The 27,949-nt window shown below is 45.0% G+C and overlaps 1 protein-coding gene across 3 annotated transcripts; it reads right to left on the bottom strand.

Moving 5' to 3' along the window:
• Positions 1 to 215: 215 nt before the first annotated feature.
• LOC119851240 (ATP-binding cassette sub-family F member 2) lies at positions 216 to 27,928 on the bottom strand. 3 transcript variants are annotated; one of them, XM_038390775.2, is made up of 15 exons: positions 27,722 to 27,928; positions 27,025 to 27,195; positions 25,940 to 26,152; positions 24,116 to 24,298; positions 23,562 to 23,733; positions 23,288 to 23,383; positions 22,678 to 22,780; positions 22,356 to 22,451; positions 22,144 to 22,263; positions 21,434 to 21,523; positions 21,078 to 21,188; positions 19,349 to 19,411; positions 18,542 to 18,670; positions 1,184 to 1,387; positions 216 to 838 (listed from the first exon to the last, which is right to left on the bottom strand). In XM_038390775.2, exons 2-15 carry the CDS (start codon positions 27,176 to 27,178, stop codon positions 701 to 703), a joined length of 1,872 nt encoding a protein of 623 aa, XP_038246703.1. In that variant the 5' UTR covers positions 27,179 to 27,195; positions 27,722 to 27,928; the 3' UTR covers positions 216 to 700. The 3 variants fall into 3 exon arrangements, with proteins under 3 accessions (XP_038246703.1, XP_038246704.1, XP_043365781.1); XM_038390776.2 differs by having other exon boundaries at positions 27,613 to 27,735; XM_043509846.1 differs by lacking the exon at positions 27,722 to 27,928 and having other exon boundaries at positions 27,025 to 27,495.
• Between the last annotated feature and the right edge of the window lie 21 nt (positions 27,929 to 27,949).

Genomic DNA, 27,949 nt, shown 5'->3' on the forward strand with positions numbered 1-27,949 from the left:
CCCTTTCTACTTATTCGTACTGGAAGACTATTCTGTACTAACAGGGGGCATTGGGTGTCAGTAGGAAAGACTCCAGCATTTCCCCCAAGTCCAGGACAGGGTGCTGATGGGGTCCTGTGTCATGCACTAAAACCCAAGCAGCTCAGCACTAACTGAGAGCTAGTTCCATGCTCTCATGCCCAGTGCACCTCACAGGAGGAGGAAGGAAAGCAGGAGACTATTCTTCCCTCTTTATTGACTGATGGATTCTCAGGCAGATCTGGTAATTACACTGTTAAATAATCATTAAAAAACAAATCAAGGCCTGAGGAGTTTGAAGTGAAGTTTCTAAACTGAAGCAGAAAGTTGGGGGTGAAGGGTGAGAAGATGGACTAGGGTCTCCACTTCTGTATCACTGCAAGTCAGATTCCCTACTGCCATCACCATGACTCCAGCCTATTGGAGTGAAAAGTCTGATGTAGGATGGGACACCATCCAGCTATGAATACAGTTGCCTGAGTGCAGTTGGAATAGAAGGGAAGGGTTTGTCCAGATGTGGAGATACGGGGGGAGGGGGGGGTCGAGGAGAAGCAATGTTGCAGCAATGCTAGAACAGAACCACAGAGATAGCAGCAGAGTCGATTCCAGTCAGCAGGAGGGTGGGTCAGGCTGGCCACTGTGTCAGTCTCTAGGGAGAGCACCTGACCGACCCCTCCAGCACTCACACGTTGTGGGTTTTTTTGGTGAGCTGGGGCTCCTCATCCACTAGTTTTGACTTGAGATGTTCTTTGTAAGCGAGGATGTCACCCTGCCACTTTGTGATTGTCTGCTTCTCGCAGACCCAGATCTCTTGGGCAACCTGAAAACATAGGAAGTTGGTCCTTAGTGCAACTCTGCTCACAGGGGCACTAGGTCGGGGATTCCCTCTCCACCCCACAGGGGGGCCCAGGCTCCCTTGTCCCCTTTTGTCCAGCCAAAGCAGGCAAGCAGCTGCCAGCAGTTCACTAACTCAACTAAGCACATTCATAGCTGTTACGCCAAATTAGGTGATCAGCGTAACAGGCCACAGAATCTCACCCAGGAATTCATGCATCCAGCCCATCACATCTAGTTGAGTTAGAGTGGGTCTGATAGAGACAGACGCCCCCCTTCCAATTTACTGGCTGAGAAAAGCGCTTGACGAAACACCCCACCCCCGCCTTACCTGCTGTATGAGCCTGAAGTCATGGCTGACAAGCATCATTCCTCCCTCAAACTCGTTGATGGCATCTGCCAGAGCATCTATTGTTTCTATATCCAAGTGGTTGGTGGGTTCATCCAGGAAGAGCATGTGGGGATTCTGCCAGGCCAGCCATGCAAAACACACACGGCACTTCTGCCCATCAGAGAGGTTCCGAATGGGGCTCACCTGCCAAACAGACAATGCTTACAGCTCTGAAGAGGCACAGATTGCACCAGTTCCCATAGATTGGTCCTCCCATGGGTGTCGGGATGGAGTACTGCATGCTAGAATTTGAATTTTCCATGGGCAGCACCTCTGCATCTCAGTAGGGCAGCTGCAGTGGGCTCCTGTCTTGACTAACCCTTCCCCCACCGCTGCACCAGGGGTCCTGCAGATTTCTGAAGCAGGAACATGGAGCAGTCAAAGATGCTGCTCATGCTTGAAGTCCTATCAGGTACAGAATTAATTAAGGTCATTATAGGGCCACATCCTACCCACAGCCCTAAATTCTGCCCTCAGTTTCAGAGTGACTGGATGTTTCTCCTAGAGCGACTAGCTGGGAAAGTTATTTTTAGCTTTGTGGAATTAAGAGCCAAATCAGCTGGGAGGAAGTATTTAATCAGAAAAATTTAAATAATAATTGGGAATCATTTAAGAAACACCTTCCTAAATGCCCAAAAAACCACAATAGAGGAAGGCGGCCAAGTTGGTTAAAATCCAACTATGGTTTAGAGGGGAAATGAAGGCAGCTATAAAAAAAAACCCCAAAACAACAACAACAGAAGAAATGGGAAACTGATAGAAATCAATATAAAATTAGAAGTGTGGAACTGTAGAAAATTGATAAGAGAAGCAAAGGGACACAAGAAGAAATCTATGGCAAGCCGAGTTAAGGACCATAAGAAAGAGTTTTGTTTTAAAATATATTAGAAACAAAAGTATCCTGACAATCGGCTTGGTCCACTATTAGGTGGACATGGTAGAATCATCAATAATATTGAAATTTTTGCCTTTTCTGTATTAAGCACTTTTGACTTGGTAACACATGACATTTAATTGAAAACTAGAATAATAAAATTAACATGACACACATTAAATTAATAAAAACTGACTAACTGATAGCTTTCAAAAATGTAACTGAACATGGAATCATCATCAAGTGGTTATGTTTCCAATAGGGTTCCACTGGAAACTGTTCTTGACCCTATGCTATTTAACATTTTAATCAGTGACCTAGAAGACAGAAGTCATTACTGATAAAGTTTGCAGAAGACACAAAAATTGGGGGAGTGATAATGAAGATGACAGGTCACTGATTCAGATCAATTTGGATTGTTGGTAAACTCGGCACAACTAAATAATACACATTTCACTACCGCTAAATGTAAATCTATACATCTAGGAACAAAGTATATAGGTCATACTTATAGGATAGGGGACTCTCTATCCTGGGAAGCAGTGACTGAAAAAGGCTTGGGGGGAGGGGCATGGTGGATAATCGGCAGAATGTGAGCACCCAGTCAATACTTTGGCCAAAATGGCTAATGCGATCCTGGGATGCATAAACAGGGAAATCTCGAGTAGGAGCAGAGAGGTTATTTTACCTCTGTATTTGGCACTGTTGGAATTCTGTGTCTAATTCTGGTGTCCACATTTCAAGAAGGATGTTGATAAACTGAAGAGGGTTCAGAGAAGAGCCATGAGAATAATTAAAGACTTAGAAAACATGCCTCATAGTGATAGACTCAAGGAGCTCAATGTGTTAGCTTAACAAAAAGAAGTTTAAGGGGTGACTTAATTGGGGAACAAATATTTAATAATGGGTTCTTCAAACTAGCAGAGAAAAGTATAACACAATCCAATGGCTGGAAGGTGAAGCTAGACAAATTCAGACTGGAAATAATCCATAAGTTTCTAACAGAGTAATTAACCACTGGAACATTTTACCAAGGGTCGGGGTGAATTCTCCATCACTGACAATTTTAAAATCAAGATTGGATGTTTTTTGTAAACATCTCTGCTCTAGGAATAATTCTGTGGCAGTTCTCTGGCCTGTGTTATACAGGAGGTCAGGCTAACTGATCATAATGGTCCCTTCTGACCTTGGAATCTACATAAAGCTGCTAAAGCTAAATGACTCAATTAATCCAAACAAAAAGACCTACTGATATAATTCAGGGACTATGATAATATGCCTGGTAGGCAAGAGGAGTGAGGGACTGGAAATCAATTAACCAAAATTTATATGTTGGAAATTAGACCTACTTGGTGGACAAAATAATAAGAGGGCAGGCTATTTCACCCATCAATCCTTTTTGTGGTTTTTAAAGGGAAAGCCTTTGGGAGGAAATTTTACGGACAACAGATGGGCTACCATGACAATTGCTGACTGCCCTCCATCTCCTGGGATCCACTGTAATATCAATGGACCTTTGTCATCCTGACACCAAGAAATTTCCTGGGTGAAGAGAGAGACCCTGACGACATTGCCAATCCCATTGGCATTAGCTGAATCCCAAACACCACCCCCCACCCACCAATGTGTCCTTTTTCTTCTCTACCGTACTACTTTATTTTCCTCTCTCCCCACTTTTGCCTTCTGTCCAATAAGAGTGGCTTAGCTGGCCAAGACTGCATCTTTTCCAACACTGCAACCAAACAGGTAGCTAAATGCAAGGTCCTAAACAGCCCAACACTGGAACAAGTTTGCCATGTCTCAAAGGGGCTGAGACTACCATGTTCTGTGCCCCCGTTTTTCCAGTAATGTGGTTGAAAGCGAGAATCAATATCAGATACAGAAGTTGCATGTTCTGTCTTTGCTGTTCTGTTCTTTCCCCTCTAGGAAATGGGATTAGACCTTAACAACAGCCCATTTCAACTAATTTATTCTCTTTTCCCCAAAAGGAGAGAGACTATTATCTATAATACCATTGAAGAGACAGGCAGCGGTGTGTGCAGGCGTTTTTCATTCTAAAAACCCTTTCTCCAGCTAACAGGAAAGCCTTACGTACTTCATATTTGAAATACTTTTAACTGTTTCTTTCTTTTCTGTATCTTTAATAAAAACGTTAAAAAGCATTCTTAATGGTGTTTTCCATCGTATTAAGCAGACTGAGGACTGTGTATATACCACACTCCAAACCTTGTTTAGGCCATACTTTCCATTTAAATAAATACTACAGAACTCCACTTCAGAGAGTGGCTGCAACTTAAGACAAGTTCATGTCACTTTGTATTGTGACCCAGGGGTCAGATCTAGAACCAAGCTAGGTCAAGCTAGGTTAGTATATGGATGGGAAACCAAGCAGATGAAAAGTCCATCACAGACAGATCCAAGAACAATCCAAAAATAAGGGGGAGTGAAGGGTGCAGTGTAGCCGCTCAGTTCCCTTCCAACCTCCAGTGCTAAAGATGCCTCATCACAAAAAACCTAGTCCACATGGACCATGAGGTGAAGGAAAAAAGGATCCTACAACTGGCCTTCAGACAGGGACCCTGTCAACTAATGGACCCGTTTCATTCTGTTTAGGTACCATGCTACCCCAGGTAGTAGGTGGGGCCAACCATCAAATAGTCACGGTAACCTGTGTTGCACGTGCCATGTTTTCATTTCCGCTAAAGACAGAAGAGATTTCTTGTCTATGATGTGTAAATTGGTGGCCATCCAGGGGATGATAATCTGTGGGTTAGAAGTAGAAGCATCAATACTACATAGCATGAGAGCACACAGACTTTGGTATATTGATAAGGGAAGCTCGAGACCAAGGGAAAAAAAAATTTATGGCTGGGAGAATTGAGAACAATAAGAAGGAATCTTTTTCTAACTATATCATGAATGAGAGAAATCCGAGCAATAGTGCAGGCCCATTACTAGATGAAGATGAAAAAACTGTTAATGAGGAGGAGGCAGCAGTCTTAAATATTTCTGCACCATATTTGGAAAAAAAGCAGGATGATGTAGTCACATCACATGAATGAACTACTTTTTAGTTCATTAGTAACTAAGTGTAGCCAATGATTTTAGTTTATTCTTCATTTATTGTGTGATATATGTATTCATATATACATGTTATATTAATATCAGTACGTTATATCATAAAGATTCACTGTAGAATTCTAGAAGTATAAGATTGATTGGTATTTAGGCCTTGTTTACACTACCGGGGTAAATCGATCTAAGTTACACAAATCCAGCTATGTGAATAACGTAGCTGGAGTTGACGTAGCTTAGGTTGACTTACTGCTGTGCCTACCCCATGCTGCATTGACAGGAGACACTCTCCCATCAGCTTACTCTTCCTGTTCCAGTGGAGCAACAGAGTTGACAGGAGAGCGATCTGCAGTTGATTTAATGGGTCTTCACTAGATCCGCTGAATCAACAGTTCTCAAACTTTTGTACTGGTGACCCTTTTCACATAGCAAGCCTCTGAATGAGACTCCCCCCTTATAAATTAAAAACACTTTTAACATATTTAATACTATTATAAATGCTGGAGGCAAAGCAGGGTTTGGGGTGGAGGCTGAGAGCTCACGACCCCCTCCATGTAAGAACCTTGGGACCCCCTGTTTGAGAAACCCTGTGCTAAATCAACCTCTGGTACATCGATCACAGTGGCATCGATCCCCAGTAAGTGTAGACATGCCCTTAGAGGGAATCACATATTCGATATAAAAGACAGACAAGCTGAAATGCAAGAACCTGTACGCTGAGTCCTGCAAGATTTTAGCTTAGCTATTTTTGGCCTTAGAGACAAGAAATGCTGACACAAATAAATGACCAACGAATAACCCGATGCCCCGAGATGATGGGGAAAAAGTACCAAATGGTAATATTGGGAAAAATTAGCCAGAAGATTAATTTTAAATCATAAAAATGCTGAAAAGGCACATCTGTTGCCAACATGTGCCTTAACTACAGGATACAGGTTGTATGTCAATGCTAATGAGAATAAAGAGAACCTACACAGCCTATAGAAATCAGGGTCCCTTAAGTTTCTAGGGTACATCAGACAAAAAGGGAAAAAGACGGTTTACACTTTTATGGACATGTGGAGAATATAGGAATAGGCAGAATCACATTATAAAAAGGGGGTGCCCAGAATAGGAAAATTGAGATTCCTATGGGAAAAGTCCAGCAGGAACCATCCCTCTACTGATCAATCCATGAGACATCCATCAGACCCTAACACTATTGTTTAGGGTGTGAGTATAATTATATTTTTAACTATATTCTTGGGGAATCATAACTTTTTAATTGTAACTTTAATAAAACTTATAAAACAGACTAGATCTTGTACTTGTGAATGTCTATGTGGCCACTATCCTTGGTCTTTATGTGTGCCTAGAGACTCTAAATCTGAAGCAAGTAGAACAGGCAACTTTCTCTCCGTTAAGCTTGAAACTGTAACCATCAGAGCCGAACCCACATTATAAAATTCACTTTAAATAAAATAAAAGTCTACCTGAGGGCATTAAGATGACTTTGCTAGGGCAAAATATTTTAAAATCAATATAGAGTTCTATAATAGCTGATTGAGATGATTTTTTGCCCACGGTTAGTTTTTCATAAATCTTTAAAAGCTGGGGAACTGGAAAAGCTGACAGGATTCAAATCAGTAAAAAATTAGAAGATGAGGAATATAATACCATCTTTCATTTTTTTTTAAAAATGAGATTACAAATTTGACTGACAAAAGTAAACATGTAGCAGTAGTATTCTTGATTTTTGTAGCCATTGATCAAAAAAATTAGCACTACACAGTATCAGTAAGGTACACATTAAATGGATTAAGAACTGGCTAACTAATAGATCTCAAAAAGTAGTCATCAATGGTAAAGTTTCTAGTGGGGTTCTGCAGTGATCAGTACTAGGCTGATCACTGCTGATAAATCTGTGGATGACAAAGATTGGCAGAGTGAAAGTAATTATGAGGATTGGGAAGTTACATACAGCTATCTGCAGTGCACTGTAAGCTGGGTTCATTCAAACAAAATGCATTTTAATACAGTGAAATGCAAAGCTCTTCATCTAGGATCAAGGGATGCATGCCAATGCTTGACAGAACAGGACACTATACCTGGAAAACAATCACTCTGAAAAGGATTTCGGGGTCGTAATGGACAAGCAACTCAACATGACAAGCATCTTCACACACTGACTCGCCAACCTAGCGAGGAGAGCTTTAAACAAGGTTCAAAGGAGGCAGGTGATAAAAGCCCACAGTAAGCATAATTAAGGCAACCTTAACAGAGGGCAAGGGTAGGGTGAGAGGACATGGAAAGTTACAGTAGGGTCAGAGGAACAATAAGAGGGAAATCAGTCGGGGAATCTATTCAGCATCTTAGATGTCTACATACAAATGCAAGGCGTATGGAAAATAAATGGGAAGAACTAGAAGTATTAGTACATAAGCTAAATTATGACATAACTGACATCAGAGACTTGGTGGGATAAGTCTCATGACTGAAATATTGGTATAGGGGTTATAGCTTGTTTTGAAAGGACAGACAGGAGAAAAAGGGAGGAAGTGTTGCATTATACATCAAGAATATACACACTTGTTCTGAGGTCCAGAAGGTGAGCAGCAGTTTAAAGTCTCTGGGTAAAGGAAAAAAGAGGGGGGCGTGAAAATAGGAGTGACATCATTGTAGAGGTCTACTATAGACCACCAAATCAGGAAGGGAAAGTGGATAAGACATTTCTGAAACAGAAGTTTCCAAGACACAAGACTGGGTAGTTATGGAGGAAATGTACCCGGATATCTGTTGCAAAAGTAACATGGCGAAATAGACTATGTCCAATAAGTTCATGGAATGTACTGCAGACAAATTTTTGTTTCAGAGAGTGGAGCACATAGCCAGGGACAGCCTTTTTAGACTTGATTCTGACCAACAGAGAGAAATTGGCAGCAAATCTGGAGGTGGAAGGCAATTTGGGCAAAAGAGATCATTAAAATGGTAGATTTCATGATTCGAAGGAAAGGAAGGAGCAACAGCAGCAGAGTAAGAATAATGGACTTCAAAAAAAGCAGATTTTAAACAAACTCAGAACTGGCAGGAAAGGTCTCATGGGAAGAAAACCTAAGAGAAAAAGGAGTTCAAGAGATCTGGCACTCTCTCAAGGAGACAAGATTAAAAGAGGAATACAAAAGAATTGCATAAGAATGTAAGGACAAAATCAAAAAGGTTAAGGCATGAAATGAGTTACATCCAGCAAAGGACATAAAAGGCAATAAGAAGAGGGCTATTTTAAAATACATTAGGAAAAAGGTAACTCCTACCTCAGTAAGGAAGTAGAGCTAACAACAGATGATGTCAAGGAGGCTGAGATGCTTAATGCCTATTTTGCTTCAGTCTCCACTAAAAAGGTTAACGGTGATCAGATACACTATTAGTCTTAACAACAAGGGGGAAACGAATATAAGCCAACATAAGGAAAGAACAGGTTACAGGATATTTTGATAAGTTAGATGTAGTCATGTTGGTATGGTATGATGAAATTCATTCTAGGGTACTTATGGAACTAGCTAAAGCAATCTCAGAACCGTTAGCAATGACCTTCGAGAACACATGGAGGATGGAAGAGGTCCCACAGGACTGGAGAAGGGCAAACATAGTACCTATCTTTAAAAAAGGGAACAAAGAGGACCCCACAAATTATAGAGCAGTCAAATCTAAACTTCAATACCTGGAAAGATATTGCAAAAAATAAAATAAAAATAAAATAAATGATTCAACAATCAATTTGTAAGTACCTAGAGGATAATAAGGTGACAAGGAACAGCCAGCATGGATTTGTCAAGAACAATCATGCCAAATCAACCCAATGTCCTTCCTTGATAGGGTTACTGGCCTAGTGGATAGGAGGGAAGCAGCAGATGCTATGTATCTTGATTTTAATAAGGTTTCTGACAGTCCCATGTGACAGTCTCATAAGAAAATTAGGGAAATGTGGTATAAATAAATTTACTATTAGGTGGGTGCACAACTGATTGAAAGACCGTACTCAGAAAGCTGTTATCAGTGGTTCGATGTGAAACTGGGAGGGCATATTGGAATCAGTCCTGGGTCCAATAGTACTATTCAATGTTTTAACTAATGATGACTTGTATAGCAGAGGAGAGTATGCTTACAAAATCTTCAGATGACACGAAATTGGGAGGGGTTGCAAGCACTGTGGAAGTCAGGATTAGAATTTAAAAGGGCCTTGACAAATTGGAAAATTGGTCTGAATTCAACAAGATGAAAGTCAATAAAGACAAGTGCAAAGTTCTACACTTAGGAAGGAAAAAAATCAAATGCACAACAACACGGAATAACTGGCTAAGTAATAGTACTGCTGAAAAGGATCTGGGGATTATAGTGCATCAGAAATTGAATATGAATCAACAATGTGATGCTGTTGTGAAAAAGGCTAATTCTGGGGTGTGTTAACCGGAGTGTTATTTGTGGGACATGGGAGGTAATTGTCACAGCATACTCTGCACCGGTGAGACATCAGTTGGAGCACTGTGTCCAGTTCTAGGCTGCGTTCCCTGTAAGCTGCACTGTCGGGTGGCTGCCCAGGAGTGATTCAAGCGCCATGCACTTGATTAGCAGAGCTGCACACAACAGCGTGTGTTCAGGTGCCCCTCCACCCACTGCTTTGCAGCCATGTTGTTCCCGCAGCTGCTCCCAGGACTCTCTTGCTGGCTGTGCAGAGCAGAGGGAGGCAGAGAGAGAAGAGAGGTGCTGATGTCAGGCTGTCCCCTTTCCCCTGCACCCCATCTCCACAGAGCAGGGGAGAGGGGACAGAGCTCAGGACTTGGAGCAGCTCTTAGGTCTGAAGGAGCCTTCTGTCCGCGCAGTGGGTGACTTAAAGAGACACCGCACAGTCTATCAGAGACTTCCCCAGCAGCCAACACTCACACAGTCTCTCCCCTGCCCATGTACCCCATCTCCACAGAGCAGGAGAGAGAGGACATGGCTCATGCAGAGCAGGAGAGCTTTCAGTGAGTGCCTTAAGGAGACAGTGCACGGTGTCTCAGAACCAGCACAGACAGAGTCTCTCTCTCTCTCTCTCTCACACTCACACACACACACACCCCTCCCAAAACATACTTGTATTACTGTTGTTGTTACTTCTTGCACACGTATTCTCTGTAATGATATTCTTTCAAAGTGCGTTGTTTTAGTTTTTTGACTGGTCTATGCCTTTCATAAGTGTAAGAGTGAAATAAAAATTAAATTTAATTCTTTGAGCAGTGAGTTCTAAAATGCCTCACCTGTCCTGGCTGGAGTAATTATCCCTATGGTAACTTTTAAAATATATATATCTCATAACTAGGTTTTTTGTTTCTACTTGTGGGGCACATTACCTGAGTGTACATAACAAAATTTATTCTGCACGTGGATGGAAAAAATTAGAAAGAACATTGGTTCTAGGTGCCATATATAAGGAAAAATGTGGACAAAATGGAGAGAATCCAGAGGAGAGTAACAAATATAAGGTCTAGAAAATGTGACCTATGAGACAAGGTTAAAAAAGAAATGGGCATATTTAGTCTTGAGAAAAGACGACTGGGGGGGAACTGATAACATAGGTGAAGAATATTAAGGGTTGTTATAAAGAGGACTGATCAATTGTTCTCCATGCCAACTGCAGACAAGAAGTAATGGGTTTAATCTGCAGCAAGGGAGATTTAGATTAGATATTAGGAAAAACTTTCTAACGACAAAGGGATAGATCATTGGAAGTTTCTAAAATCGTTAGACAAACATGCCAGAGATTCATAGATTCTAATGCCAGAAAGGACCATAATTTAGTCTGATCTCCTGTATAACAGGCCATAGAACTGCCCCAAAATAATGCCTAGTGCAGATCTTTTAGAAAAAAGTCCAACTGTGTTTTAAAAATGGTCAGTGATGGAAAAATCTACCACCACCATGGTAAATTGTTCTAATGGTTAATTACCCTCACCGTCAAAAATTTACACCTTATTTCTGTCTGAATTTGTCTAGATTCAACTCTCAGCCACTGGATCACATTAGACCTTTCTCTATTACACCAAAAAGCCTATTACTAAAGATTTCTTCCCCCATGTAGATATTTATAGACTAATTAAGTCACCACTTAGAGTTCTTTTACAAGGCATGTTTTCTAATACTGTCATCCCTCTCATGGCTCCTCTCTGAACCCTATCCAATTTGTCACTTCTTGAAGTGTGGGCCCCAGAACTGGACAGTGTTCCAGTAGAAGTTTCACCAGTGCCAAATATAGAAATAAGATCATCTCTTTCCTCCTACTTGAGATACCCCTGTTAATGCATCCCAGGATTACATTAGCTCTTTTGGCCACAGAGTCATACTGGGAGCTCATGTTCAGCTGATTATCCACCATGACCCTCATATCTTTTTCTGAGTCACTACTTCCCAGGACAGTCTCCCATCCTGTAAATGGGGCCTCCATTTTCTCTTCCTACATATATACACTATCATCCCTCACACCTCTCAATGATGAGATAGAATCATAGAAGATTAGGGTTAGAAGAGACCTCAGGAGGTCATCTAGCCCAACCTCCTGCTCAAAGCACGACCAACCCCAACTAAATCATCCCAGCCAGGACGTTGTCAAGACAGGCCTTAAAAACCTCTGAGGATGGAGATTCCACCACCTCCCTAGGGAACTCATTCCAGTGCTTCATCACCCTCCTAGTGAAATAGTGTTTCCTAATATCCAACCTAGACCTCCCCCACTGCAATTTGAGACCATTGCTCCTTGTTCTGTCATCTGCCACTACTGAGAACAGCCGAGCGCCATCCTCTTTGGAACCCCCTTCAGGTAGTTGAAGGCTGCAATCAAATCCCCCCTCACTCTTCTCTTCTGCAAACTAAAAAAGCCCAGTTCCCTCAGCCTCTCCTGATAAGACATTTGCCCCAACCCCCTAAACATTTTTGTTGCCCTCGGCTAGACTATCCCCAATTTGCCCACATCTTTTCTGTAGTGGGGGGCACAAAACTGGACGCAGTACTCCAGGTGTGGCCTCACCAGTGCCAAATAGAAGGGAATAATCACTTCCCTCAATCTGCTAGCACTGCTATTACTAATATGCCATTAGCCTTCTTAGCAACAAAGGCACACTGTTGACTCATATCCAGATTCTCATCCACTGTAATCCCCAGATCCTTTTCTGCAGAACTGCTGCTTAGCCAGTTGGTCCACAGCCTGTAGCAGTGCATATGCTTCTTCTGTCCTAAGTGCTGGACTCTACACTTGTCCTTGTTGAACCTCATCTGATTTCTTTTAGCCAAATCCTCCAAATTTGTCTAGGTCACTCTGGACCCTATCTACCCCTCTCCCCTGCATAGCGTCATCTGAGAACTTGCTTAGGGTGCAAACCTAGACAAATCAGAGGATTGGGCCAAAGTAAATCTGATGAGGTTCAACAAGGACAAGTGCAGAGTCCTGCACTTAGGATGGAAGAATCCCATGCACAGCTACAGACTAGGGACCGAATGGCTAGGCAGCAGTTCTGCAGAAAAGGACCTAGGGGTTACAGTGGACAAGAAGCTGGATACGAGTCAACAGTGTGCCCTTGTTGCCAAGAAGGCTAATGGCATGATGGGATGTATAAGTAGGGGCATTGCCAGCAGATCGAGGGACATGATCATTCCCCTCTATTCGACATTGGTGAGCCCTCATCTGGAGTACTGTCCCCAGTTTGGGCCTCACACTACAAGAAGGATGTGGAAAAATTGGAAAGCATCCAGCGGAAGGTAACAAAAATGATGAGGGGACTGGAACATATGATTTATGAGGAGAAGCTGAGGGAACTGGGATTGTTTAGTCTGCGGAAGAGAAGAATGAGGGGGGATTTGATAGCTGCTTTAAACTACCTGAAAGGGGGTTCCAAAGAGGATGGATCTAGACTGTTCTCAGTGGTAGCGGATGACAGAACAAGGAGTAATAGTCTCAAGTTGCAGCGTGGGAGGTTTAGGTTGGATATTAGGAAAAACTTTTTCACTAGGAGAGTGGTGAAACACTGGAATGCGTTACCTAGGGAGGAGGTGGAATCTCCTTCCTTAGAAGTTTTTAAGGTCAGGCTTGACAAAGCCCTGGCTGGGATGATTTAGTTGGGGATTGGTCCTGCTTTGAGCAGGGGGTTGGACTAGATGACCTCCTGAGGTCCCTTCCAACCCTGATATTCTAAGACCATCCAGATCATTAATGAAGATGTTGAATAAAACTGGCTTCAGGACAGACCCCTGGGGCACTCCGCTTGATACCGACTGTCAGCTAGACATCGAGCTGTTGATCACTACCCGTTGATCCCAACAATCTAGCCAGTTTTCCAGGGTGGATAAAAATCAGATTTTTATTTGATAAAATGCTTTGAGGAAAAAAACCTATCTAAAGATAGTTTTAATTAAGGGTTTCAGAGTAGCAGCCGTGTTAGTCTGTATTCGCAAAAAGAAAAGCACCTTAGAGGCTAACAAATTTATTTGAGCATAAGCTTTCGTGAGCTACAGCTCACTTCATTGGATGCAAAAATATATCTTTGAGCTATAATGTCTCATCATGGAATATAAATTCTAATTTGATATGAGACAATATAGTAATGTAATGTTTAAGAAAAGTTTTGTAAATGAGTTCCAATTGTTCCTGAATTAGGGACTTAATCTTATGTGGTTCCAAGGGCTTCTGTATAGATTATTTAGGTTAATCTTTCTATCTACCCAATAGGACTCAGTGGTCAGTCTAGAAGATACCATCAGAGATGCTTAGTTTTGCAGTTCTCCAACTGTGGATTTTTGTCTCCACAGATAACATACTTGTTAGTAGCACAAATGTTTTAACATAAATAAATAAGAGAAATAACAGACCTCAACCCTATTGTCTCTCTGCAAATCTGTGTACACAGTCAATCCCTTAACTCTCTAAAAGTGCAAAGTTTCAAAAAGTTCAATGAATAGAAGATTGTTGAGGGCGGAATAGATCTGGACAAGGAGAAGTAGTCTGGAGATAAATGAGAGAAGGGAGAGACAGGCAGTAGAAACAAGAGTGAAACTGTTTGAGCAGCATATTCCAGAAATCTTGAGGTCTGAGTGTAGCCTTCATTGATTTGAGATCTACCATACCATTCTCTCACTAAAAGGGAAAACCTATAATGGCAGCAGGCTGTAAAAGAGACCCAGTTTAGGAATATTTTAATGAAGTTCCTCTACCTGTGGGTAAGACAGGCATACATGCAAAACACAAACAGTGCAACAAAGAAATGAAAGGCCTGATTGCCAGAATGAAACAACATCACGGCAAGTGTTCCTTCTCAAGAGGAAGCTGCAGTGATGATGATAAAAGGAACATGTCTGAATATGCAGGATTTTCAGGTTGGTAAACTTTTTTATTTCATACTTCTTTCTTAAGGACTGCCTGTCTTCCTTCTGGACTATTCTTGAATTCTCATGTTTGAGCAAAAAATATAGTACCATAGAGTAACAACTATCATTTTAGATGCTGTTGTGATAAAAAAAAGAATATAGATAGCTGAAATAGGCAGATCTTCCTTTTACAATTTCACCTTTAAAATAGTATGGAGTGTCAGTGAATGCAATGAGTAATACTAAATGAGCAGTATGGTAATAATAATTTAATAACTGCATTGACTTATTTTGTTTAAGAACATCTATCCTCAACATACAGGATTCTGAAGACTATCCACCTTCAAGATCACCATCATTTTCTGTAGTGTCAGAGTTATCTGCCAATGACAGTGTTTCAGTCATATCATGTATGTCACATGACCACAGTATATCACCTGTAGCAAAAAGAAAAAAAAAAAATCTCCATCTTCCAGAAACAACCATAGCTAATGCATCCGATGAAGTGAGCTGTAGCTCACGAAAGCTTATGCTCTAATAAATTTGTTAGTCTCTAAGGTGCCACAAGTACTCCTTTTCTTTTTGCGAATACAGACTAACACGGCTGCTACTCTGAAACCTCTCCTTTCTGTATGATTGAGAACCCACACTTCATTAACATGGTTCAGTCATTAAGACCAGGATACAGTCGACCCAACAGAGCAGATGTCTCACACAAATTGCTGGATAAAGTGTATGAAAGAGAAATTGAACAGTGTGCAAAAGGTCTAGAGGGTGAAATTGTTAACCTGAGACTTGATGGGTGGAGCAATGTCCACAATGATCCCATTTTATGTGCTTGCGTGACAACAGAAGAAGGGAATGTCTTCCTGACAGAAACAATTAATACATCAGGAAATGCACACACAGCAGAATACTAATAAGTAGCAGCAGTAAAAGCTATATCAAACTGAAAAAAAAAATTAAAATGTCTAGTACGCAGCTTGGTCACAGACAATGCTGCAAATGTATCCAAGAGGAGAAGGAATTTAGGAACGAAGAGAGTCCCAAGCTAATAACGTATGGTTGCAGTGCTCATTTGATGCACCTCCTAGCACAAGACTTCAGTGTTCCAGAAATAAAGGCTAATGTTGTTGAAATTGAAAAATAATTCCGTAACAACCACTTTGCAGATGCTGCTCTGAAAAAAGTGGGAGGAACCAAGCTAACTCTCCCACAAGACGTGCGATGGAACTCAGCAGTGGACTGTTTTGAGCACTGTATCAAGAACTGGCCTAATCTGATGACACTTTGTGAACAAAATTGTGAAAAAAATAGATGTCACGGTCACAGCCAAAGTTCTCAACATTGGGCTTAAGAGAAATGCTGAACACATGCCGAGTACCCTGAAGCCTATTTCTGTAGCCTTGAACAAAAAATGCAGGGAAATAGCTGTTTTATTGCTGATGCTGTTAAAATTTGGATGGAACTCAGTGAGAGCTTAAAAAGAGAAATATGCAATGACAGAGTAAAATTACAACGATTAAAAAAGTCAAATGGGACAAGCACCATCTCCAGCTCATTTTCTTGCAAATATTCTCAATACTCGGTACCAGGGTCAAACCTTAAGTGCTGAAGAGAAGGAGTTAGCTATGACATGGACATCCAGCAATCATCCCTCCATAATGCCAATTATAATAAACTTCAGAGCTAAGGGTGAAACATTCAAGAAATATATGTTTGCTGATGATGTTTTAAAGGAAGTGAACTGGTGGAAGTCACTTAAGCACTTGGATTCAGAGACTGTTGAAGTGATAATCTCACTTTTAACAGCAGTAACTGCTTCTGCCGGTGTAGAAAAAATATTTTCTTCCTTTGGACTAATTCATTCCAAATTGAGAAATCATTTGGAAAGCTTGTTTTTCTTTTCCAGATTATGAACAAACAGGAAAATGAAGATGAAGACGACAGAGTTAGCTGCAGAAGCCAATATTTTAAGTTTCTCATGTTGACCTGGCTGACATAGTAGATTTAAATTTTTTTAAAATTTCATTTAAACAAGTTTAACAAAAACAAGCCTAAATTTTAAAAAACTTGAAAGATTCAGAAATCCATATGCTTGTTCTGTTAAATTATTATGTTTGCTGTTGAAGAAAAAAAAAATCCAGAATACATAATACTTTAGTTAAAAAAAACAATTTAAAATGTCTGTCTAGTGATGCTCTCCTCCTACACCATGGCAAGAAAATACTCCAAATATTAATGATTAATCTGTTGAATTGGAGATATTTATGAAGTCTTTGGGAGGAGAACTATCTACTTCAATTACCTTTGGTAAATGAAATAACCAAATGATCATTCATTTTCTGATATAGCTGTAAAACTAATCTGAAAAGTCTTCAAACTAAATCACTTTAAAAATGTATAGTGTGTACCTTCTAAAAATGAAGCCTGTATCTATCTCCGAGTTGTGAAGAATATGTATTAAGGTTATACCAACCAACAAGAATGCACTTTTATGAAGAAATCCATGATTAAAAATTGAGAGAGAGTCTTCCTGACTAGTGATTTAAATTAAATCCACCTTATAGTCCATTCATCCAATCCATACTTTTTTAAACTTGCTGGCAAGAATACTGTGGAACACCATATCAAATACTTTGCTAAAGTCAAGGTACATCACATCCACCGCTTTCCCCATATCCAGAGAGCCAGTTATCTCAGAGAACACAATCAGGTTGACCAGGCATGACTTGCCCTTGGTGAATCCATATTCACTGTTGCTGATCACTTTCCTCTCCTCCAAGGGCTTCAAAATTGATTCCTTGATGACCTGCTCCATGAGATGACGGAAGCAAGTGTTTGGTGGTAGGCTAAGTTCCCTCTAAGCTACGTGGCTCGACAGCAGCCTATCAAGGGCCCCAGCCCGGCCCAGAGCTGCCACAGTGTGGAATGGTGCCTCTCCCTTGGACCCAGCCCAGGTGCAGCCTCAACACCAAACCCCTCATCCACGGCCCCACCCGAGCCCACACCCCAAACCCCCTCCCATACTTCAAACCCCTCATCCCCAGCTGGAGCCCTCACCCCAACCTTTGGGGGCCTTACAGGAGGAAGTGAAGAAGCACATAAATGGTGAGTGGATGGCTGGCCGGCTGGGGGGTGGAAAAAGAGGTGCGTACGTGTAAGCAGCTGGTCGGTGGGCCTGGGGGTGGAGCATGGGGGGAGGAGGCTGAGTGGGGGCAGGCCAAAGAGTCCAGGCATGCACAGCCTCTCCAAATGGAGGAGTCACACACCACCCATGAAGATGACTATGGCTCATCGTGGGCAGAACCTTCCAATGGCACAAAGAATCCCAGCTGATCTATGCCACTGCACCAAAGGAAGCAAAGCAAACATCCTCTTTCTCTGCCACCACTGCCAGCACAGCTATTCCACACAGCGAGCCAGCTAATCAATCCCAACAGCATAACCCAGGCACCAGCCACTGCACAGAATGTTGGGATGGCCATGCAGGATCAGACCCAAAGTCAGTCTAGTCCAGTATCCCGTCTCCAACAGCAGCACAGACTTGCTGAGGGGGAGACTAAACTGGACCAGACGCGACTCAAAACCATCTGGGGTGTCTAACAGGCCCAGGAGGCAGAAGTCCGAGAGGAGCTGGTGAGGTGGGAGTGATTCCATAGTCACCAAGCTTGGAGCCAAGCATGAGACCCTGCTCCCTTGCCACACACTCCCTGTTGATTAACTGAGTTGTTTCCCCACAGTCTGGATGGGAGATTGGAAATAGCCTTTTTAAATACTGAGGAGGTGCTCGACACTGTAGCTCTGGGGGCCACAAGCCCGTAAGTGGGAGAGGGCTTGCACCTTTATTCCCCAGTGTAGCCCACTGCCCAGTAACTTCAGATGGCTGGCAGATGAACAAAAGGAGAATGGTGGCTCTGCATCCTGAGTATCACTCCAAGAGGAGGCCCCATGGAATAGATGCCCACTCAGTCCACACCTACCTGCTGCTTCCCCGTCAACCCATATCTTCCAATGATCTTCCTCATCTCCTCCTTCTCCTTGATCTCTGGGTAACACTTCATCATATACTCCAGGGGTGAGAGGTCCAAGTCCAGTTGCTCTTGCAAGTGCTAGACAAAGAGAAGAGCAACTTCAGGCCAGCACAAGCAGAGATCCCAGTCACCTGTTAAGAGTGAGTTCATAGCCAGCAAGCCCCTCCCAGCCCCCCAAACCTCTTCACCTCTGTGGGTAAAAGCTGGGGAGCAGGAAGCAGAACTTCAGATACACCTTGATCCCCAGATCACAGCAACCCATACCTGGCCAGTGCCTCAGCATAGTAAGAGGCTCACAAGGCATAGGGAAGCGGCCTCCATATCAAACAGAGCTCTGGTAAAGAACGTTATGCTTTGTGCTGTACCAGGCACAGAGTTGCAGTCTCCAGTCCAAGGGGTCAGAGACAAAACAGACAGGCCCAGAGCAGCACTGTCACACCTTCCAAAGGAAGCAGAGGTTGCCACCATGGCCTGCTCAATAGCCACACGCAGCAGGAGGAGACATGAGCTAGAAGGAAGTCCAGAGCCCTTTCACTGAGCAGCAGCCCTTCCCCATTCCAAGTGCTGTGCTGTGACTAATGAGGTGCCTCTTCACCTGGAGGCACAGCCTGTGACCCAGCAAGCAGGAGCTAGAGACACTTAGGCCAGGCTTGGGGGAAGGGCCTGGGGAGAAGAATGGAGAGATGAGACTCCTCTGTTCCCAGGTAGTCATCCCCAGCATCTTGTGACATTCCTCACTGCCCCTGCAGGGATTACCTGGTGGTATCTGCCAATTTTCACATGCGAGTGTTTGCGAATCATCCCATCTGTGGGCAGCAGCTGGAAGGAAGACAAAGGCATTTCACAAGGGAATAGCAGACCAGCCACTCCTCCCATAATAGCCCACATTATCCTGCTCCAGCTGATGGGAGACAGCTGGCTTGAGTGGGTGTGGCAGCAATGAATCATGACTTATCACTTCTCCTCTCCACCAATCCTATTTTGGGGGGGTGGGGGGAGGGCAGCGGCAGCACTTCCTGGGGTCAGTGAATGGATTATGTGTTGTAATAATTACCCCTACAAATTTATTCTAATTGTGAGCTCAGCTCTGGGAAACTGGATAAAAGTTTATACAGTGTCACAATAACCTATAACAGTAAGTGTTGATGGGACGAAAGACTGAATTAGTCCAAACAAAATGTCTCCTGATATAACTCAGGGACTGTGTTAAGATCAAGCTTTGTAAACAAGAGAAGGGTGGAAATGAAAAATCAGAGAAGCAAAATTGATGAGTCAGAAACTAGGCCTAATCAGTGGCAAAACAACAAGAGATGGGTTATTCCACCCATCCCTCCGCTTTTAGGGTTTTTTTTTTTTTTTTTTTTTTTTTTTTTTTTTTTTTTTAAAGAAAAGATGTTGGGGAAGAAATCTGACTACCGCAATGCTGGCTGAAGGAAAAAACTAGAGAAAGGGAAGGAGCTGGCTTCACTATCATAGCTGCCACCCTGGAACCTGGACCCTCTTCATCCTAATCCTGAAAGATGTCATCTGGCTCCATCTCTCTGGCCTGATCTGGTCAGGACACCACTAGTGTCACCAACTCCAGCTTAATCCTAAAAAACCACCTGGGATGTGAGACTGTCACTCACCCTTCCCCCTTGTGTTCTTTTCCTTCTCCACCTTATTTCTTCGCTTTCCTATCCCTCTCCTTTTTCCTTCTGTCTCATACAAGTCTTGCTTATCCAGCCAAGACTGTATATTTTGCAACATTGTTTTAAGCTTGTAACCAGGAAAAGGTAGCTAAATGCAGTGCCCTGCATAACCTGATATTGGTACAAGATTGACAAGTCTTGGAGGAGCTGATTAGACCATGCTCTGCCTGTGTTTTTCCAGTAGTGAAGTTACAAACGAATGCCAACAGAGACAGACGCTGCACTTTCTTTCTTTGCTGTTCTTTCCCCCCCCGCTTTGTGAGTATTTGTCTTGTTTTGTTTTCTAGGAAATGGGATTGGACTTTAACAACGACAGCTTCGGCCCATTTCAACTAACTTCTCTCTTTTGTGGGGAAAAGTTATTACTAGCTTTAATACCATCTACAAGACTGTCAAACAAGGGTTTTCTAAAATCTCTATCCAGCTAAAAGGAAAGGGAACAAGAAACACGGTTAAAATTAAAGCCTTAATACTTTATATTTCATATGCGTAAATGTTTTCCTTCTTTCTTATCTTTAATAGAAAGCTTAAATTTTTAATGATGATTGCCATGGTACTAAGCAGGCTGAAGTCTATGTATACAAAGCCCCCAACCTCGTTTGAAATGCTTTAATGTTGTTAATGTGACCCAGTCAGTGTTCATCTTTGACTCTTTGGACCCATGTACTCCACCTACAATAATACAACAGAGGCTCTGTACAAGGAAGCATTTTAGGTGCTGTCAATCTCTGCAAGTGACACCAGGGCTGTAGGGGTGGGGAAGAGCAGGGGAAACAGCCATATAGGAAGCATACCTCTCCTGTGAGCAGTTTCAGCAGCGTTGACTTCCCAGCACCATTGGGTCCCACAAGTGCCACACGTGTGTCCAGGTCAATCCCGAACTCCAGGTTATTATAGATCCAGGGCTGCAATCCACAGGGGAGACCGTCAGAGGGGTCATGCCACAAAACACCTGGTAAGCTGTGATAAGCAGGCCCAGCTTGGGCACTTCTGATAAGCCACAGCTGCAAGAGCTGAGCCCCTCCCCATGCTACAGTTTGATGGGGAAGCTGGGCCAGTGGCCTCAGGGTCCAAACAAGGGGAGGGGGAAATCTTCATGCAACGCAGGCAAGCACAGCACCAAGCGTGCCTGGGAACGGAGAATACTCACCCCATCCTTCATGTACTTGAAGCTGACATTCTGCACCATGATGACAGGAGGGGGGATTTTCCCACATGGTGGGAAATAAAACGACAGGGTCTGGGAACAAAACACATCCCCATGTTAAGTTCCTGCCCCACCCAGGGTACCAGAGGAGCCCTGCTGTTCAAATATGACTTGGCTTCCAAGTATGGAGGAGCAGCTGCTTGCATCCGTGGAGCCCAGAGAGCACCATGATGCCAGGGAGCAGTGGATGGCTTTACAAGTTGCTCCTAACAGCCACCAGGTCAAGCAGGCCTGTAACTCACTAGCAGGAGGTTTGCTGTGACATTCAGCCCATTGCCGGCGACTGCCTACCCATTCTGCTTCCTTTGTGGGGTAGGTGTGTTCATGTCTCCACCCCCACTTTAATCCTTCAGCTGAAGGGAGGGGCTGCTCCCCCACCTCCAAGCCATTCAGCATTCATTGCTTTGGATCCCTTGGGAGGGTTGGACAAGCCTCCTCCCCCACGCTGGGATAAGAAGCCGCTGTATAGTAGCCCCCCATGCATTCTTCTTTGGCCAGTCTTCTGTTAGAGCTGGTGCTCCATTTACTGCCTCCCCCCACAGCCACTCCTGCTTCCAGCTCTGATGATTATTCCCAGCTGCAGGCTCATTTGACTTCTCCAGTCATATTTATAATCTTTGTCTCCCACAGACAATTCCACTTCTCCATCCTACCTTATCATTCACCACTCTCTCTGTTAGCCCGGAAGCCATCATTTTCTGAAGGGTCTTTTCTTTGCTTTGGGCCTGCCTGGCCAGCTTGGCACTGCCATGACCGAATCGTGCAATGTAATTCTGTAACGAGACAAGGGATTACCTTGTGGCAGCTGCCATAATGGGGTGCATGTGGGGGAAGACTGAGAACTGCAGTCCAGTTAAATAGATACCTTCATGTGGGCAATCTGATCCTGCTCCCAATGGAAACGCTTCATCTGATTTTCTTCCAGCTCCAGCCGGGTCTTCACATATTGATCATAATTTCCCTGGAGGGAGAGACCACAGGCCATGAGACAGCTCCCAAAGGCCACGCCCTCCCTGCACATAACTGAAACAAGATGCCCAGGCCTCTTGCAAAGAGGTGCTCTCTAGACTGCACATTCCTGTCCTGGAGCCAGGGATGGGTCTGGGATGGAGATGGTAGCCTAAACAGGGGTCTCCTCCTCTTCCCCCATCCCAGGAGCTTGTCACACCCTGGTCCCATTCACTCACCGTGTAATACTTCAGTTTGCGGTTGTGCATGTGGATGATGTTGGTGCAGATGCCATTCAAGAAGTCCTGGGAGTGGGAGATCAGCACAAGGATCCGTTTGAACCTGCAGCACCACACGGCTATTAGAGGCCCAACTGGGATGAGACTCCTAGGCTGGCAGCCCTGCCAGGGACCACGAGGGATTCATGTGCACTACAAACCACTCTGGATTCCCTCCCATTACAGAGAACCAGATGCTGCAAGAGCTTTAGGGAAAGCTCCTAGGCCAAGTCCCAGGAAAGAAGATGATCCCTCACCACAACTGGGCAGAATGAACAGGAAAGAGGCCCCGACACACACTTTTTGGAGGGCCTAGTCTGCTCCGTGGGAAACATTAATTCAGTAATGCCTCCCAGAGAGAGTCCTTTTGGGCATGGACTCTCCTACTGTCCATTCAGCACCCAGCACAATGGCCCCTCTGTGACACCATAATACAAACAGACATGTCCACAGGTGGCACCTACAGACAGCTGCTGGGAGCGATTGCTCCAGGAAGCGAGCTGCCCTGGGATGCCCCAGAAGGGTGCACGGGCACCAGAGCACAGCAATAGCTGCCTCCAGCCACGCTTACGTTTTCAGCTCCTCTTCCAGCCACACACAGGCATCCAGGTCCAGGTGGTTTGTGGGCTCGTCCAGCAGCAGCATGAATGGCCGAATGAAGAGAGCTCTGCAGAAGCCAGAAGGAGAGAGGTAGTTGAATAGAGGTTTCCCCAAGCCCAGTTTGGAGGGTGGATGTCCAGAAAGCAACTCCCACCACCTCCCCAGAGATCTCTGCACCTCCAATGTAGCAACCTGGAACAGAAGAGGGGAGTGCCCAGGGAGGGAACACTGAGCATAGCACTCACCTGGCAAGAGCCACCCTCATTCGCCAGCCGCCACTAAAATCTTTCAGCTTCTTCCTCTGCATGGCTGGAGTGAATCCCAAACCGTACAGGATCCGTGAGGCCCGCACCTCTGCCTTATCGGCGTCAAGCTCCTCCAGACGCTCATACAGCTCCATCAGCTTCTCACACTCCGCTGTGAGAGAAGACTCCACCAGTCAGCACCTGCGCCAGCACCTCATCAATCCAAGTCCCCACCAGCGTCCCACTCTCCACTCACGTCCCTCCTCACTGCTGCCTGCAGCGGCTAGGGGCTACCTCTCTGCCCCCTGGTTCACAAACCCCCTCCCAAGGCAGGGATCCCATAGCAAGCTCCAGGGGAGCAAGCTCCACTCTAGTTTGAATGGAAGGTGCTGTTGTGTTGCTGGAGAAGGAGCAGCACTCTCCAGAAATCTCCAGCTAAAACTGGGCAGCAGAGTCAGGCTTCATGCCCTGTGAAAACTTTGGTGAAGAGCCTGAGTAAGAGGCCCTTCCCCCAAGGTGATTCCTTGCCTACATGAACCCCACTTGAGCATTACCGTCCTCGTGAGCCAGCCGCTCAGCTTCCCGCTCCAGCATGGCCCTCTCCGTATCCACCTCCATCACACACTGTATTGGCGTCTTCTCGCTAGGGGGCATCTCTCGGGTCAGGTGATATATGTCAATGTGCTCTGGGATTGGCACTTCCCGCTTCCCGATAGCGGACAGGAGCATCGACTTTCCTATGTACAGGCAGGTAGGCAGACAAACACCCTCCTGTTACTATCTGGCATTGAAAGCGAGTGCAGTTATTACTATGTGATTACCATGACACCTAGGAGCCCTACTCATAAATCAGGAACCTACTGTGCTAGGTACTGTACAAACAGAACAAAAAGACAGTACCTTCCCCAAGGGGCTCACAGTCTAAGTGTAAGGCAAGAAACAATAGATAGGTACAGACAGGGGAGTATGAGGAAACAAGACAATATTGGTCAGCGTGGTAGGCAGCGGTCTCTGCACACTAGCAGACTAATGGTCAAGTTTTATGTAGGATCATCGGAAAGGAGAGTTTTAAGGATAGTCTGGAAAGTAGATAAGGAGGTAGCTCTGCAGGTATTTATGGGGAGCACCTCCCAAGCACGTGGGGCAGCCTGGGCGAACGCACAAAGGTGTTAGAAAATGTAACAAGTGGGCACTGGAGGCTGGCATCTACTGATCAGAGGCAGGCATCAAACAGAGAAATGATAGATAAAGCTGGGACTAACTATGAAGAGCCTTGAAAATGAAGACAAGCAGTTTATGTTTGAGATGATAGAGAAGGGGGAGCCAGTGGAGGGATTCAAAGAGAGGGCTGACATGGTCAAAGTGACAGGCTAGGAAAACGATCTTTGTAACAGTATCTTGAATGGGTGTTAGTGGGGCAACAATGCATTTGTCAAGAACAGAGAGATGGATGTTGCAGTAATCAAGAAGCAAGATGCTGAGAGCTTGGAAGAGAATTTTAGCCGTGTGGATGGATAGGAAAGATCATATCTTAGATATTATGTAGAAAGAATCAGACAGATTTAGATACAGCCCAGACATGAAGACCTAGAGAGAGGTCAGAATCAAATGTGGCTCCCAGGTTATGAGTGTTAGTGACAGGCAGGAGGGTGGTGTTGTCCATAGCGATCAGGAAAGAAGATAGCAGGGAGGGTGATTAGGAGCTCTGTTTTACCCATGTTAAGCTTGAGCTGATGGCTAGACATCCACAAGGAGAGGTCAAAAGAGACAGACTGAGGTTTTAAGCTTGGACAGAAGGAAACAGGTCTGGAGTAGAGAGCTGAATCATCAACACAGAGATAGTAACTGAATTTGTGTTTGCATATGAGATTACCCAGAAATAAGGTGGAGAGAGAGAGAGAAGGGGAGGGACCAAGGGCAGAGCCCTGTGGAAACCACACAGAACCTTTGGAAGGCAGAGGAGGAGGATCCTCCATTAGAGAGGTAGGCGTAGAACCAGGAGAGGACAGAGTCATAAAAGCCAAGAGAGGGCAGGATTTCAAGGAGGGAACCATGGTCACTATGACCTCCCTGCACTGTGACACCGATGCTGCTAAATACACAACACAAAGCTGCAATGCGAATCCATCTAACTTCCTTCCCTGTTTTACTCCCCCTGGGATAAGGGCAGGTGCCCCAGGTGTATTTGCTGCACTACCCCAGCTGAGTCTCACTCTGTTTTTTCCTGCTCAGGGGGCACCTCTCTCCAGCATCACTGAGATTTTGCATCTTACAGCTCACCACCAGTTCATTGACCCCTCCTCCTCCCGAGCATTGTTTCTCCAAACCAGCGCTGAGAAGCTCTCTCCCCACATGTACACAACACCCCCCAATCTCACCTATCCCATTGAGCCCGATAAGGCCATAGCGACGTCCTGAGTTCAGCTCGAGTTTGGTGTCGCTCAGCAGCTCCTGGCCGTGGAAGGTCAGCGAGAGGTTAATGATGTGCACATCAGTGCTGTTGGGGTGGGAGGCCAACACCCCAGTGACAGCACGAGCAGCTGCTTTCTTCAGCTCAAAGTCCTCCAGCTCCTTCGTCAAAGCATCTATCTCTGTGTGCGGAGACAGGCCAAAAGACAAGGACTAACCCAGGGTCCCCATGGCAGCCCTCACTCCACCCCCAGCACCCAAAATGATGTGCGAGTCTGCCCCTGCCCAAGCACTGTTCCCCAGGAAAAGAGGCAGCTCACTTGCTCAGCAAAGCAGGCAGAGTCACCATGGTTAGTGAAAAACAAAACAAACAAGCAAAAAAAAAAAAAAACACACACCAAACGAACAACACACCACAAGGAGTACTTGTGGCACCTTAGAGACTAACAAAGGTATTTGGGCATAAGCTTTCGTGGGCTAAAACCCACTTCATCAGATGCATGCAGTGGAAAATAGAGTAGGAATATATATATATACACACAGAACATGAAAAAATGGGTGTTGCCATACCAATTGTAACAAAATTAATCAATCAAAGGGGGCTATTAGCAGGAGAAAAAAAACTTTTGTACTGATAATCGGGATGGCCCATTTCAAACAGTTGACAAGGTGCGAGTAACAGTAGGGGAAAAATTAGCATGGGGAAATAATTGATTAGTCTCATTACAGTTGGCATGGCAACAACCAAATACCCTGTGCCACTCAGATGCCAACATCTGATCTCCACAAAAGTGGAGGGTTTCTTGAATCAGTCAAGCTGCAAGAAAGCACCACACAGTGCTTAATTTGTAATGAAAAAGATGCCAGGGCTCAAGCAGTTTTTTACATCCATAACTGATTCAGCAAGCCTAGAGGTGGGGGGCTCTGAACTGCCAAGCCCTGGCTGCAATTAAGCACTGGCAGCTCAGCCACTGCTGAGCTGGGAGGCACCTGATGAGCCTGCCTACCTACCCAGAAAAAGGAAAGAGTCCAACACAGGATGCTCCTTTCTCACCTGACCCTTCTGTCCCATTGGCCTCCTCATTCTTCATCTCCTGTTGCTCAATCTCAGCATCCCCATTCTCCTCTAGGGTTTTCTTTGGCCGTTGGCGAGCTTTGGCTGCCTCTTTCTTCTTGGCTGCCTTCTTCTTGGCCAGGTCAGAGGGCATGGTTACAGGTCACAGCTCTAGTACAGTTCAAAAGGAAGAGGAAGCAGAGCCCCATTAGAGAGAAGCCAAGGCCTGGCACAGACCCTGGGGCTGAGTCCCTTTCCTGGGCTTCCATGACAATTTACACCCTCTGAACTCTGGGCTAGTTGCAGTTTCCTGGGTCACGGGTCCTCCCACCTTTAGGGCTCAGAGCGAGACCATCACCCCCTACTCCTCCGAGGCCACCCGCACCCCCCGAGGAGGGCCAGGCACCAGGCCCCCCAAATCGGCGCGGCCGCTCGGCTCCTCGCTGCGTCCGGGGCCGGGGCGTGGCCGGCAGCCCGCGGGCTGCGAGGGTGCAGCGGGCGCTGGGAGGGCCGGAGCGGCGCCGCTGCTGTCTCAGATCTCGCGGAGCAGCTGCCGGGAGGCGCCGCCGCCGCAGGGCCGCTACTGACCCCCGGCTCCGAGGCGGGGCCGGGCCTCAGCTCGCCCGGAGGCGCCAGGGAAGCAGCGGCCGGATGCCGGCTAAGCCCCATCAACTTCTCCCCGGCCCCGCTCCCTCACCAGCCGCCGGCTCCTCCGCGCTTTTCCGCCTGTCGCAACAGAACAGCTGCCACCGCGTGCGCACGCTCCGCCCCCTCCGGCCCTACCGCCAATCGCCACGCGAGACGTCACTTCTCGCCGGGCCTCACGACGCTCTGGGAAATAGAGTCACGTCCCGCCATCGCCAGAAGAGACTGGCCCATACGGGCCTCCGACTCCCAGCATGCACCGCCCCAAATCCCAGAGCCC

The sequence above is a fragment of the Dermochelys coriacea genome, chromosome 2 (assembly GCF_009764565.3).
Source record: "Dermochelys coriacea isolate rDerCor1 chromosome 2, rDerCor1.pri.v4, whole genome shotgun sequence".
NCBI lineage: Eukaryota > Metazoa > Chordata > Testudines > Dermochelyidae > Dermochelys > Dermochelys coriacea.